General features: G+C 48.9%; 2 protein-coding genes across 2 annotated transcripts; one reads left to right on the top strand and one right to left on the bottom strand.

Moving 5' to 3' along the window:
- Window positions 1-1004: 1004 nt before the first annotated feature.
- On the bottom strand, window positions 1005-3148 carry N7458_008735 (uncharacterized protein; the record flags this gene model as incomplete). Its single annotated transcript, XM_056912117.1, has 2 exons — window positions 1005-2424; window positions 2484-3148. The coding sequence occupies 2 exons, from the start codon at window positions 3146-3148 to the stop codon at window positions 1005-1007; spliced, it is 2085 nt and encodes a 694-aa protein (XP_056760966.1).
- A 1939-nt stretch (window positions 3149-5087) lies between these two features.
- On the top strand, window positions 5088-6563 carry N7458_008734 (acyl-CoA dehydrogenase family protein; the record flags this gene model as incomplete). Its single annotated transcript, XM_056912116.1, has 4 exons — window positions 5088-5414; window positions 5463-5713; window positions 5767-6374; window positions 6433-6563. The coding sequence occupies 4 exons, from the start codon at window positions 5088-5090 to the stop codon at window positions 6561-6563; spliced, it is 1317 nt and encodes a 438-aa protein (XP_056760965.1).
- Between the last annotated feature and the right edge of the window lie 6380 nt (window positions 6564-12943).

The following is a 12943-nucleotide window of genomic DNA, read 5'->3' as shown; positions in this document are numbered from 1 at the left end:
GCACGCTCCCGTTTTGCACCGCATTGCACGTTACTTCTATTGTTGTTCCGCTTGTTCCACTCCTTCTCTTCTCCAGGCTTCTTGTAAACAGCATGTTGGCCTAGTCAGTATTGAATCAATTTGGCTTCAGTCCTTCACATGCTCAGTCTCTGCTAATATACCTTCTGCCACGTATAACGCCTCGGGTTCGATATTGCTCTCGACACCTTCACTCTCTTCGACCTCTTCATCGTCGCTGATCGGCGCAGCATCCTCTTCATTTGCTCTCGGCGCTTCATCCTCTTCCAGTGCCTCTTGACTATCGCTCTCCTTCGGCCTCTCCAGGCGCGTTAACTGCGGTCCCTCCAGAGTGAATTTCTCCGAGCACATGCATATCATCAAATCTTGAATAGTGGCTTCATGAAGAGATCCTTGACGATAATGGCAGATGTCTCGCACACTATTAAAAAGCCTTTATGAGCTTTATCGCTAAAAGGTCTTCTAAAGCAGCAATCGAACAGCCCGCCAACCCCATCAAAAGGGATACTAGATCAGATTATCAAAGGATGCGCGGGAACGATGCATAACGCAGTGCTTCTCGGGCAGCAGAACACCAATCTACGCGCAGCGAATGAGAAAAAAACACCAGAAACGCAATCAGTCAACTACGAAGATACCCTGTGAAGGCGGCCTATCGGTCAAAGAGGGCCTACAGCTAGCTCAGCAGCTAAATCAGCCAGTTGAAGGTGATGGGTTGGCATCGCATGCGCGGGGCGATCTGCCTAATCGGCCAGATCGGCCAGCCAAAAGGGCTCCGCCGAGGTGGGTGTACCGGGTGCGGAGAGATTGGGCATAAGATCAATCGTTGTATTAATTGCTAGTTATGTATCAATTAATGCGTTTTGGTTGAGATATCCTGTTTCAAAATTTCGTAATGGGGGTGGGTGGCCAACCCGCTTGTGAATTACGTTACTGCTGCTAGGAGTTATAGGGACGATCCTTTAACATTTGCAATAAATGATTTACTATAGCGCAAAACTAGCTTTGTTGTCCAGGCACCAAAGGAATGATGATGGAGCTGGCTTTTTCTCCACCAGTAAAGATACGGTTAACGGCGCCTCGATGATAAGACTCGTCATAAGCACGCTCAAATCCAGAGGGTCCCCCAGGCCCTCGACTGGCGAGATCTCGATTCGCAATCGACACCCCGCTGGGATTCTTCCGGTAGCTGGCATTAGCTCCATTTCGATCTGTACCACGTCATCCGGGGACAAGGGTAGAGCATCCTCGCGCCGGTGTGTATGCCACGGACGTTCGGTGGTGCTACGTTTCGGGTCGAGCGCGCGATGGGAGACCTTAAGGCACCCCCAGGTCAGAGGAGCGGCAGACCCAGGTTCACGCGTCCGATACAGGACTTCTCGTTTCCCTTCCATCACGCGGAGAGCAACGTAGACATCGCTATCGGCCGATGTAGACGACACCCAGAGATTGGCTCGGAAGTGACCCACCAGTTCGAGATCTTCTTGCAGAGGTAGTGACTCAAACACAGCCATGGGGACGTCCTTCACCTTCAATGGATCTTCTACACTGGCGGAATATTCTGCAACCCGTTTGTTTCCCGGTCGTTGAAATGCAATTCTGCCAGGGCTCTCATTGTCGCCGGCATCAAGATAGAGTTCGCGGTATTTGGTACCGGGAACCGGCCAAGTGGTTGTATCTCGCCACTGGAACTTCCCATCTCCAGTACGATGGACGACGCGCACTGGAGCTAGCTCTCGAGCTGGCTGCTGCCCCTTAAGGTGCTGGTCGAAGAAGGCTTCTATGTCTGGGTGGCTATCCTCATACATAAAAGGAGTGTAAGAGGCGTCCCAGACAAGGAGATGTTTCCAAGGCGAGCGAAGTTGTGTAAAGGCCTCGAAACCGGCACGACCATGGATCCATGCAGTCTGACTTACAGAAGTCATCACTGGGATGTTGATCTTAGAGAAATCAGCAGATAAAACTCCTTCCCCATGGTAATATTCGTTGTCCCAAGGATGGTTGTGAAGACCACCGACAAAATCGACGGCTTCTCCACTTGAGGGGTTTCGACACGGTCCGACGGTTTCCTGGAACCACCATCGTCGGTAGTTCTCGAGGAAGATACCACCGGGGTATGCCAGATCGCGGTAGCCATCCGCGTCAGAGCACAAAGGAGCAATAGCCCTAAGAGCTGGAGGTTGCAGGGCCGCCACGTTCCACTGATTGGTTGCATTATAAGAGCCACCATATAGACCGACGTTGCCGTTGCTCCACGGTTGTGCGGCCGCCCACTGGATGGCATCGTAGTAGTCGAGAGCCTCTTGTTTCGAGAAAGGATCGAGTTTGCCTGGCGACTGTCCTATGCCTCGGCCATCTACCCGCACTACAACATAGCCGCGCGGGACCCAAGTGCTCGCATTGGCGCTGACCGCCGATTCGGAGTAGCGGAAATAAGAGTAAATGTCGTCCGGCTCTTCTCAAACCACGCCGCTTCCCGCTCCTCACTCTCCTCACGGTCCAAGTCACTGAATATCGACCCGATCCGAAACGCTCGGCCATAGATACTCAGCCTCAGCAGCACCGGATACGTGCCTTTGGCGAGAGGACGGAACACGTCTGCCATGAGATGGCTGCTGCCGCGCGTGGGAATTGGGACGTCACGAAGAGCCTGAATTCCCGCCTGTGCCCGCCGCATATGATTACGGGCCTCCGCCGCGCCACGGAAGCGACGACCGAGCTGGCGGAACACTGCGGAGACTGAGGCTGCCTGTGCAAAAGACTTCTCGCTGGATGCGAAAGTAATGCCATCTGCATGTGAATTAACCACTTCACGGATGTCATCGTCGATTGAAACACCACCGCGAAGATCCACTTCCTGTCCCAAGCTTTGAATGAAACGCGCCCGATTAATCGTGTCGGAACGAGTGATGTCCACTGTCGGTCCACTACCGCCATCGTGGTCGTGAAGGGAGGCTACTGTCAAGAACGGCTCGCCAGCCGCGGACCCAATAGTCAGGTTACCAATAGAAAAGGTCACCACTTCGCCTCGGCGGTAGACAAACCCTCCTTCGCCGCCAGTGACGCCGTTTTGCGAAGGAGTCCGAAAGTGAAGGCCACGAAAAGGCCCGTCACCGAATTTGCCAACCATAAGGTCTGAAGCTGTTGTTTGTTTTGTACTCATGATTCTTGGCTTTATAATCGATATTATCGTGCCCAAAAAGTGGTAGATTATGGTGTTCAGGTAATAGGCTCAGCCTCAGTGAAGAAGGAAGTTGAGAATGTAACTCGAAGGAGATGGTCGGAGGACTGTGAAGAGTGCATAATAAAATGAAGTACAGGCGTCCTATATTTCTGTTACAGGACTTTTGCTTGGGCTGCCCCACCTGACTGGGGTAACTTCTAAGGTTACGCGGCGTCGAACAATGTTATTCCAATATGACCACTATGACGAGCTACGTTTCCACCGGAACCGGATGCAAGGTTGGTCTAATGAACGTTAATTTCAAGGCGTCAGGAACGGAGGAATAAGTGCACCGCAAATAGAAGCTAGTCCGCGGTCATTTTTGAGTGTGGATTGTCCAATTTGTCCGACAGCCAGATTCTCTGATAACCCTGTTAGAATACCTGGCGCGCTGACATTTCCCGCCCCGATCCAAAGCCACTTTGTTTCACGACAGGATCCCCTGACGACTTCTATGCCAGGCAGCATGGTTCAAAATATACCACCCAGAAAAGGACCAGAGTGCGATTGACCGCTACGTTAATGAGATAGACCGGGTATCTCATGTGATGAACGGAGTTTGGAGCGATGCGAGTGGCTGGTTGGAGACCGATTTAGCTATGAGGTCGCTTTTCTTTCGTGGTTCGCGCTGTGCCAGGTGGCAAGGTCGACCTTGAAATGGATTTCCCGAATTTGCACTTCCAGTTTAGTAGCATCAAGCCCCGTCCAGCCGTCATAAATGTGTTGAAGGATAGAGCGGGTGGAGTAAAGAAGTAAATAAACTGTAGTGTCTGGGGTAGCACGGGAATCCCGTCTCATTACCAAATGCTGCTTTTGATAGGAGATCGGTGGCTCCCTGCAAATTCCCAGAAATGATATCTTTCCCGTGTTGTTGGACATTAGACGAGCAGTTTGCACTTCAAATACAAACCTACCGGATCTGAAAAATCCTAGTCTATTTACGAAGACGCTCTACTTTCAGTCATGACACGTATATGACCATGGACGGGAAAGTTGGTAGACTACTGAGCCAGTTTCCTGCAATCCCTGCTCCGTAGCCTCCCGTAGGTATCTATGGCTGATCCACATCCATATTTAGTTTCCACGTCTGGGTTGTTGGAATAGGATTCTCAGGCTGGAGAATCCGAGTGCCAGGTGACTGGATGGAACAAAACATGAACTCTCAACTTCTGCGGCACCCCTGTCCTCTGCCAATCCAATCATTTGGATATGGACGGCGGAGTATATCTGTCCTCCTAACTGATTGCACGGAGGAATTTCGCCTTGAGGCGTTAGTTAGGCCGACCGCTCGGGTGACCCGTCTCACCATGTGTCCCGTTGTACCGTGGATTACGTTAGTGCATGGTATTCGGAGACAAAAGCCATCTCATGTTACGGCACAATCGGAGTCAAGAACAGATTTTCGTGAACTCACTAATTGTATCCTAAACCGTATTTTAACACAGCTCAAGTATTTATCCCTGGCGGGTCCATTAGTCCCGACATTGAGACCCAAATGGTTAAATCAGCCAGTATATTCACTAACCGAAAGCCCTTTAGCGCTGTTGAAATACGGATACGGTAATTCGTGAGCGTGTTTAGGGCTAAACTGTTTTCGACTCCTGCTGCAAACGCTGTTTAGGGATTCGCCATTGTAATTCCCATACTCACAGAATGAGATAAACGTATGGCTCACCAGTCGTTTCTTCAGGTAGAGCTGAATCGTGCCGAACCGTACCTCGGTTGAAATGAGGGGATTAGCCTTGATATCTTGACACCTCCCTTCAGATCTCTATTTATTCAGTAGACATCGCGAGCTTGGCTGAACCGCGGAGGTAACGATCATAACTTTCGCACCTCCACCGTCATGGCCGAGATCTCCACCGTTCCTTTCGCGGAGCCGCCGTATCTGCGCGGTCTGCCGTCACCTTACTACACTGAGGGCCACCGCCTCTTCCAGAAGGCGTGTCGTGTGTTTATGTACGAGCATTTGCTCAAGAACGCGATGGAATGGGAGAAGGAAGGTACAGTTCCGGAATATGTCTTCAAGAATTTCTGCAAGCACAACATGCTACTCCCAAATTTGCCAGCTCCATTGCCTGTCGCGTGGTTGAAGCGCCTGGGGATCCACGACATTTTGGGTGTTAAAGTTGAGGAGTGGGATTATTTTTACTCGGCAATTTATGCTGATGAGGTAAGACAAGGTCGAAAAGTTCTTAAGGAGGAGATGCTAATGATATAGCTCCCTCGTTCCGGTCTCATGGGTCCCGGAGGCTCCCTTAACGCTGGTTTCGGCTTCGGTATTCCCCCCATCATCAAGCATGGCAGTCCCGAGCTACAGGAGAAATACCTCCCAGATCTCCTCACAGGTCGCGCACGATGCTGTATTGCAATCACCGAGCCCGATGCCGGCAGCGACGTGGCTAATATTTCCACCACTGCGACCAAGTCTGAGTGTGGAAAATACTACATCGTCAATGGACACAAGAAATGGTAACTGCCCTGATAAACCTAGTAGTTTTCAGTACAAGTTCTAATATAGGTAGGATTACCAACGGTATCTGGTCGGAACTTTCGACCATGGCTGTCCGCACCGGTGGTCCCGGAGCCCCTGGTCTGTCGCTTCTCGTGGTTCCTCTTAAAGGCTACCCTGGCGTCACAATGCAGCGTTTGAAGGTTTCTGGCCAAATTACAGGAGGAACAACATTTATTGAACTCGATGACGTAAAAGTGCCGGTCGGAAACCTGATTGGGCGGGAAGGCGAGGGCATGAAAATGGTGATGAACAACTTCAACCACGAGCGATTGACCATCTCTGTCGGCGTCACGCGCCAGGCGCGTGTGGCTCTCTCAACTGCCTTCGCATACTGCCTGAAGCGAGAGGCGTTCGACAAGACGCTCATGGACCAGCCGGTCGTCCGTCACCGTTTGGCTAAGGCCGGTGCGGAGCTAGAGACAATGTGGGCGTTCCTCGAGCAGCTGCTCTACCAGCTGTGTAATATGCCCAAGGAAGAGTCTGATCACCAGCTTGGTGGTATAACGGCGCTGGCAAAGGCCAAGTCAGCTATGGTGCTGAATGAATGTGCGCAATGTGCTGTGCTTCTCTTTGGTGGTGCTGGTGTCACAAAGCAGGGACAGGGTGAACTCGTCGAAGGTATTTCCTCCGCTCTCACTATTTGAATCTCGAATCCAATGCTAATGGAGGATCCCAGCTATTCTTCGGGATGTACCCGGTGCTCGAATTCCTGGTGGTTCGGAAGATGTGCTCCTGGACTTGTCGGTGAGACAGCTGGTCAAGCTGTACAATTTACAGGACAAACAGTTAGGCAAGTCACGAATCTAGATCTGTTGGGTCCCTGCACGTAGCGTAATTTTCGGCAACGCTATAAAATAATAATCAAATGAACTCCATATTGGTATAGATGATTTAACATGCCAAAAAGCAGTAGCAACCTAAGAATGAAGCAAAAATATGTTATGGTCGCTGATACAGCATCTTGCATTTACGAATGACCCTCAAGACTCACTCACCCGCCAAGATCAAAAATTTGCATAACTAACCCCATTAGGACGCATAAAAACTGATGTTTCATCTTTTAAATTACTGTTATTTACAAGTGTTTTGGTCTCTTCCATATCATATTGAGATGGAAGTCGCAAAATCCGCGAATCTTTTGGTAATATATTGGTATTGTTACAGCTCCGGTACGAAGAGACAGCATCGACCAATGTAGTAGCATTCGACGAAGCAACTAAGCATGGGGAGGGAAAGAAGGAGAGAAGGTCAGAGGATATCCCGCGGCAGCACGCTTCTGTCGGAGCAGCAGGATTGGTGGATACCCGGAGAAAGGCGATAGTTACTGTATCTCCACGAAGATTAGTCATGTTTATGCCACATAAATTGCCAGATAGGGGCTTTATAGTAATTCAGACTCATTGTGATTTCCATTGGTCACCCTTCTATCTACCATCTTTATGCAGACCCCATAAAGTGCCCACGGTATTTATAACTTACTTCAAGGTGATATTATGTACCTATGGCGGAAAATTTCATCGAATTAGTCCGCAATAGGCCGCGAAGCAGCGGGAAAAAAAAATCCAGGCGGTAATTTATCTTAGCATAGCTTCAGCCGTGAGTGTTTAAAAACATGAGACGTCAAAATGTATTGCATGATATTCGATTAGCTCTCAGAGTAAGATGCCATGGAAGCAAATTTCTCCCAAATCCATCCGTTTTGACATTCCTTCCCTATGCCCCTTTACTTAAAAGTTAAGTATATCGGATCGGCCATCCCTACCTTAATCTTCGCGATCCATTTGATGTAGCAAAGAAATAGGAGCACTGATTTCTGTATTGTTAACTGTTGGTATCACCAGCTAGGTTCTGTGTACACAGTTAAGTGGACAGCATGTATGCTCCAAAAGCAGAAAGTAAATTGATTGATGTAGATAGATGTGTGTTCCAGGTCCTCGCCCAATGCCCCTGAATCCATACGGCGGGAGCCGCAGCTTAGCAAGATTACGTACAACATGTCTTTGCTTATTCTGACCGGAGGATATGTCCCGACATTAACCTTTCCTGCAATTACATTCCAAGGCAAATTGTTAAATGAAGGCATATAGGTGTACTAATACACTAATCCTTCACACATCCTTTCATACCATTCCTGGGGAAAGGAGAGAAGCCCCCCGGGTTCGGAAAGCGATTGTTGGTTGGCGTGCTCATAATCTACTGACATGTTAAGCATTGTGGAGTATAGAAATCAGCTAGGCCCCTGATTTACCCCAGACTTGACGCAGAGTTCACATGGACCAGTACCGCATCATGTCTCCGGTTATCATTGCTTTCGTCCTTCAAAAACCAAGTAGAGGAACAGAAAAGGGATGTAAAGAATAACATCCACTTAGTTACAGTACTTAAAAGTTCTCCTCTGGGAATCCACCGAATTGAAACTGGTGAAATATGCAACTGTAATCATCCTCCCTTCCTGTATTATCGATTTGACACTGAAAGATGGGATCGGAGATGAACTTAGAGCTTGGTAAATCGGAAGCCCAACTCGATGCGGTGGTCGCAGTTGTCGAAACCTGCGACCCTCCCGCTAAACCAGCGTCCCCCACCATTCCGGGGTTCTCGTTCGTCGATGTTGGCTTGGCAGCCATAAATCTGCCATCAGTGAAACTGGGGGGTGAAATTACCCGAAGCACCGAAATCAATCTATGATCCCGACTATTATCGCGCATGTACTCAGAATTGATTAAATCGTTTTCGTATCTTCGAAATGACGCTGTTTATCTACCTGTCAGCGGTATAGAACTGGGGCTGCAATGATTGAAATAGATTAGTTATGGGTGGGCCGTACAAAGCATCAATTGAGCAAGTGCCGAGTACTCAGCCAGCTGTTCCATCGCCAAAGTCAGTATTCTCAGAGAATATGACGCCTTTTTGACAAGTTCCACATTCGGACCGGCAAAAGATTTGATGAGAAGTTGTATGCAGGCCGGTGCCCAGAATGCACAAACAACAAACGGATTGGAACGAACGATAATCTGAGTAGGCAAGTCCCGCACAATCGCGCAAATAATGTCGGCAGCATTAAGTGCCTTGACGAAAGCTAGGAATCCTGTTGGATCTGGAATTGGTGCTGGTAACCTCCTTTCCGCGAAGGACTCGCAGTAATTGGCGATTGTTATAGGGCTGGCATTTCGGAACATTTGTGCCTTCGCTGATAAGAGAGATATTCTATTTTTCGTTGTTTTTGCCCGTTAGCTCCTGGATTTGTGAAAATATCCAGTACATACTGTTCAATAAATATAGACATAGGAAACCTATCGCTTTCGGCCCCACTTTCCTGAGTCACGGCCTGCGATAAACTTTTCGGAAAGCATCTTTCCCATGCTGAGACGCAATTGTCAATGACGCCGTCTGACTCGCCGTCTGCTTCGGCGGTCTTGGTATCTTCTATCTCGACCAGGCGGGATATGAGATGGCAAGATACAATTCGCTGTGCGAGGACAGACATGCGAGGAGAAGTTTCCAGCAATTCTCGCAATTGATGTAGACTGCCCGGGAGGAAGGATGATGAGATATCATGTCCGCTGAACCAATGGTGATCATCAACTGGCAGTTTTGTCTGGCATCTGGTAAGATCAATCATTCTTGGGCGACACTTCGCAGTGCATAGAAAAATCTCCAAGTCCCAAATACACCACCATGTGCGACGAAGTTCCTCCAATCTTACCCAGGTGTTCTCTGCAGATGTAAAGAATCGCTGCTCAAAATCGCTTGGATATTCAGAAGAGTCAATGGTATTCAGGCCATAGTCATATGCCAGTCGAACACAAGTTGAGATCAATGAATAGGCTTTGCTACTCAGGCCCCCGCTAAGTTCCGCAAAGCTCAGAAGTGTACCTGCTTGCAGCACCGAAAGGGGCAGCCTCTCCGCCTTTCCGATTTTCGTTTCGAGGATTTCTGATTCCATCATTACAGCTTGAAAGAGTTCGCTGGCCCGCCGGGCAAACCCAGTTCCTCGTTCATAACGCTTCCTGCCCTTCCAGTCTAGATTGTTTAAGGTCTCTGTGTATCCGAAGCCGTGCAATAGTGATAGGTCGTACAACTCGACTCGAGGATTATCTGAATACCTAGCCGAAAGAGCAAACATGGCATTCAGAAAAAGAGGTGCGTACTTGTCAGATAGAAGAAGCCCGTTAGCAAGCTGGCTAGTGAAGGACGGCCGATGAAGTAATCGAAATTGAGGGTGAACAGCTGTGAAGAACACTTCAACAAGGTGACTGATAATATGGCTGGGTGGAAGATGAGTAGCGTTTGTTGGCGGTGTGATGTGAGACGCCATTACATAACGTGGACGGCCGTCTTGGGCATTCTGCACGCTAGTATCTGAATCCAGGTTGGAACAGTTGGCGGTTGATGCGAGCTTTTTCTGGTAAGAACCATTCACTGGAGAAAGAGAGTCAAAGGCATCATCCAGTGGCAGAATTTCCTCTATATATGTTTTGCCCATCTTCGTCTGTCTAGCCCCATGCCGGCCGCCAGCCTCTTGCCGTTGAACTAGCCAAAAGGTCAGCTCGAGGATTAATCGGAATTCACTAATACGGACTGTACCATGATCATGGTTAGCCCAGCTCCTTTCATGCTTCATTCCTTTTTTAGGACCAGGTTTGAAAGTAAACTTGGGGTAGGTGCACGGGGTCAGTGATTGAATGCACATCTGACACTGTGGCTTCCCGGCATCGCCTGGATAGACCCGGGTCAGTATGATGCATTCTTAAGGGACAAAGGCCGAAAAGAAGTGAAAAGAGACCTACATCGTTTCTTCCGCCTGTCAGATTGAATTTTACCTGGTCAGCAAAAATTGCTCGTAGTTAAAAGGCAGGGAAATCATCGAAAGTAGAGTCTTAAGCTTACAGACCTCTTACAGTTTTCGCAGGCGCGGAAACGACCACGAGAGGAAATGACCGATGCCTCTATATCCATTATTGAGATCGATAATCCCAGAGACTGTGGAACTTCGTAATCTGGGAAGAGTTGAAAAGCAAACTAGAGGGGAAGCAAACTAGTGTAAATCATGCATTTTTCTCAGCAGTTCGATATTCGAAACGCTAGGGCCACGTCACATGTTGGTGGGGTTAAAACTTGCGAGCATACTTGTGGGGTTCCCCGATCACCGAGCTTCAAAATTGCCTCCCGTTGATGATTTCCGTGACTGGCGTGAACATGAAAAAGCTAATAAGGTATACTAGAATCCTGAAATATGAATTTAGGCCGTTTTATTTCGCTCCGGATTTCAATTTTAAGATAAAATGGTCTTAGATTAGCTATAAATCGAATAAGAAATTTAATGTAGACCGCGGTTCCTGGGTGCATTTACATACTGGCGGAGCGACTCAAGCGGGCAAACTTGGAGTCGGACTAATTTCTTACTCTTACAGTTCTACTTTAGACTTCGACACAGCCCGTGGCCCCTGCATTGGGCCACCCAATCCCAATTGGACCGCGCCTCTGCCTCCCACCAGATAAGCGTTTTAGGTGGCTCACGGGTCGGCTCAAATGGCCTATGTTTTGATTTTCTGCATTATCAAGATGGATAAAATGCTCACTCAGCTTGATACATTACGAGTTGCATCGGAAGTGGCTGTCGGTCGCAGATAAAACCGCTCCGAGCGAGCGACCCTTATATATATACACATGTTTCCATGCTCCGATATATTTTATAAGCTCATAGAGCTACCTAGTATGATACTTCTAGCACCACTATACCTCAAGACCACATCCTTAGCCTTGAGGGTTGAAATATGATGGTGTGAAATGTTGCATTTAGTATGATGTTTGCGCCCGGGCAACCAGGTGGCTCGATCAAGCGGGAATTACGTTAGTTAGCAGGGTTTAATTACCAAGAAACTTATGTACAGCTATCTGAATTTGCTGCAAAAGTAGGCGGCTTAAATCGACCAAAGTCTCCGTCTGGAGCGCGTACTTGAATCCTAGGTCGATAATACCTGAAGTGTGTGGTCTAGTAGCGTCGTCAACTGTGACGGGGGATCAGCCCCTGCGAAGCTTTGTGCCATCCAATCCCAACTCCACAATCTCCCTCTCATGCCTCCGGCGAGCACGCCAGATAAAAACACTGCCGCCAGCTCTCAGAGATGGATTCTCACCTTCTCATGGTTTCCGGTGCCAGAAGGCATCATTTGAAGAGGAAACCAAGAAGAATCCCCCCGATGATGGTGGTTGCGTTGACGCCTTGTGAAATGGTCCCCCTACGCGTCCACGCCCGCCCAACTATACGGCGGAACACCTGATAACAAGAAGGAAATAGCTAAGGTTCCGGCCTACCTTATCTTGATACGATTGTCAAACGCCATCCCTCGCTGCTATCGTACTGCCACCCGGTTGGATACAGCCTGTGGGTATTTATCAACGACCGGGCGCGAGACCGGGCGCGACACTAACGTACCACCGGAGTTGAGTCCAGGCTGTAAGACGAGAAGATGGCTGGGGTTCTTCTGAACTCATCATGCTATCCGACGACTTTGCAAGTTACGTGTTTGACTACCTCCACTCATGCCGGTCTGCCTGCGAGAGCCATACTGGCAACATACTGCCCACCAGCCGACAACAAACCGTGCCGATACGTCTGCAACTGTAGACAATATATTGTGCATATGTACCTACGAGAGAGACAATTCTGGCATCACACTGTCCACCTGCCGACAGCCAGAAGGCCAATTTGCCCCCGGCTACAAACCGCCCACGAGACATACTGGCACCATGCTGCCCACGTGCTGACAACAAGCCGCGCCATTAGCCTGTGACTACCGACAAAGTATCGTCCCAATGTGCCTACGAGAGATGACCATGATATTTGCGGACAGCCTACAGCCTATTGCCCTAAACCCTCCCTGGTTTAGGTTGGCACTGTCCGGCCATTCTGGAAACGGGAACAATATGATATTGAATACGATGACACATCCAGGTGAGCTAGCCATAGCACCCGAGAAAGCTACGTAAAGTCATAGGCCCTTATAGCTACAGGTTATTATTGCGCTACAAGAATACCCTGTGATGAGTACTGCCCAAATGCCCTGCGTAGGTAGGCCGAACGGGGGGAGGAAAAGGCATTCAACGTCCTGAATTCGAGCGATTCTGGACTCGAACGCACGATCAGTGTATTTAAGAGATGAGTCAAAGCTTATGCTCATGAA

The sequence above is a fragment of the Penicillium daleae genome (genome assembly GCF_028827525.1).
Source record: "Penicillium daleae strain IBT 16125 chromosome Unknown utg000008l_segment0_segment0, whole genome shotgun sequence".
NCBI lineage: Eukaryota > Fungi > Ascomycota > Eurotiomycetes > Eurotiales > Aspergillaceae > Penicillium > Penicillium daleae.
Note: the sequence above shows the minus strand (reverse complement) of the source record. Positions and strands in the feature narration are given on the sequence as shown.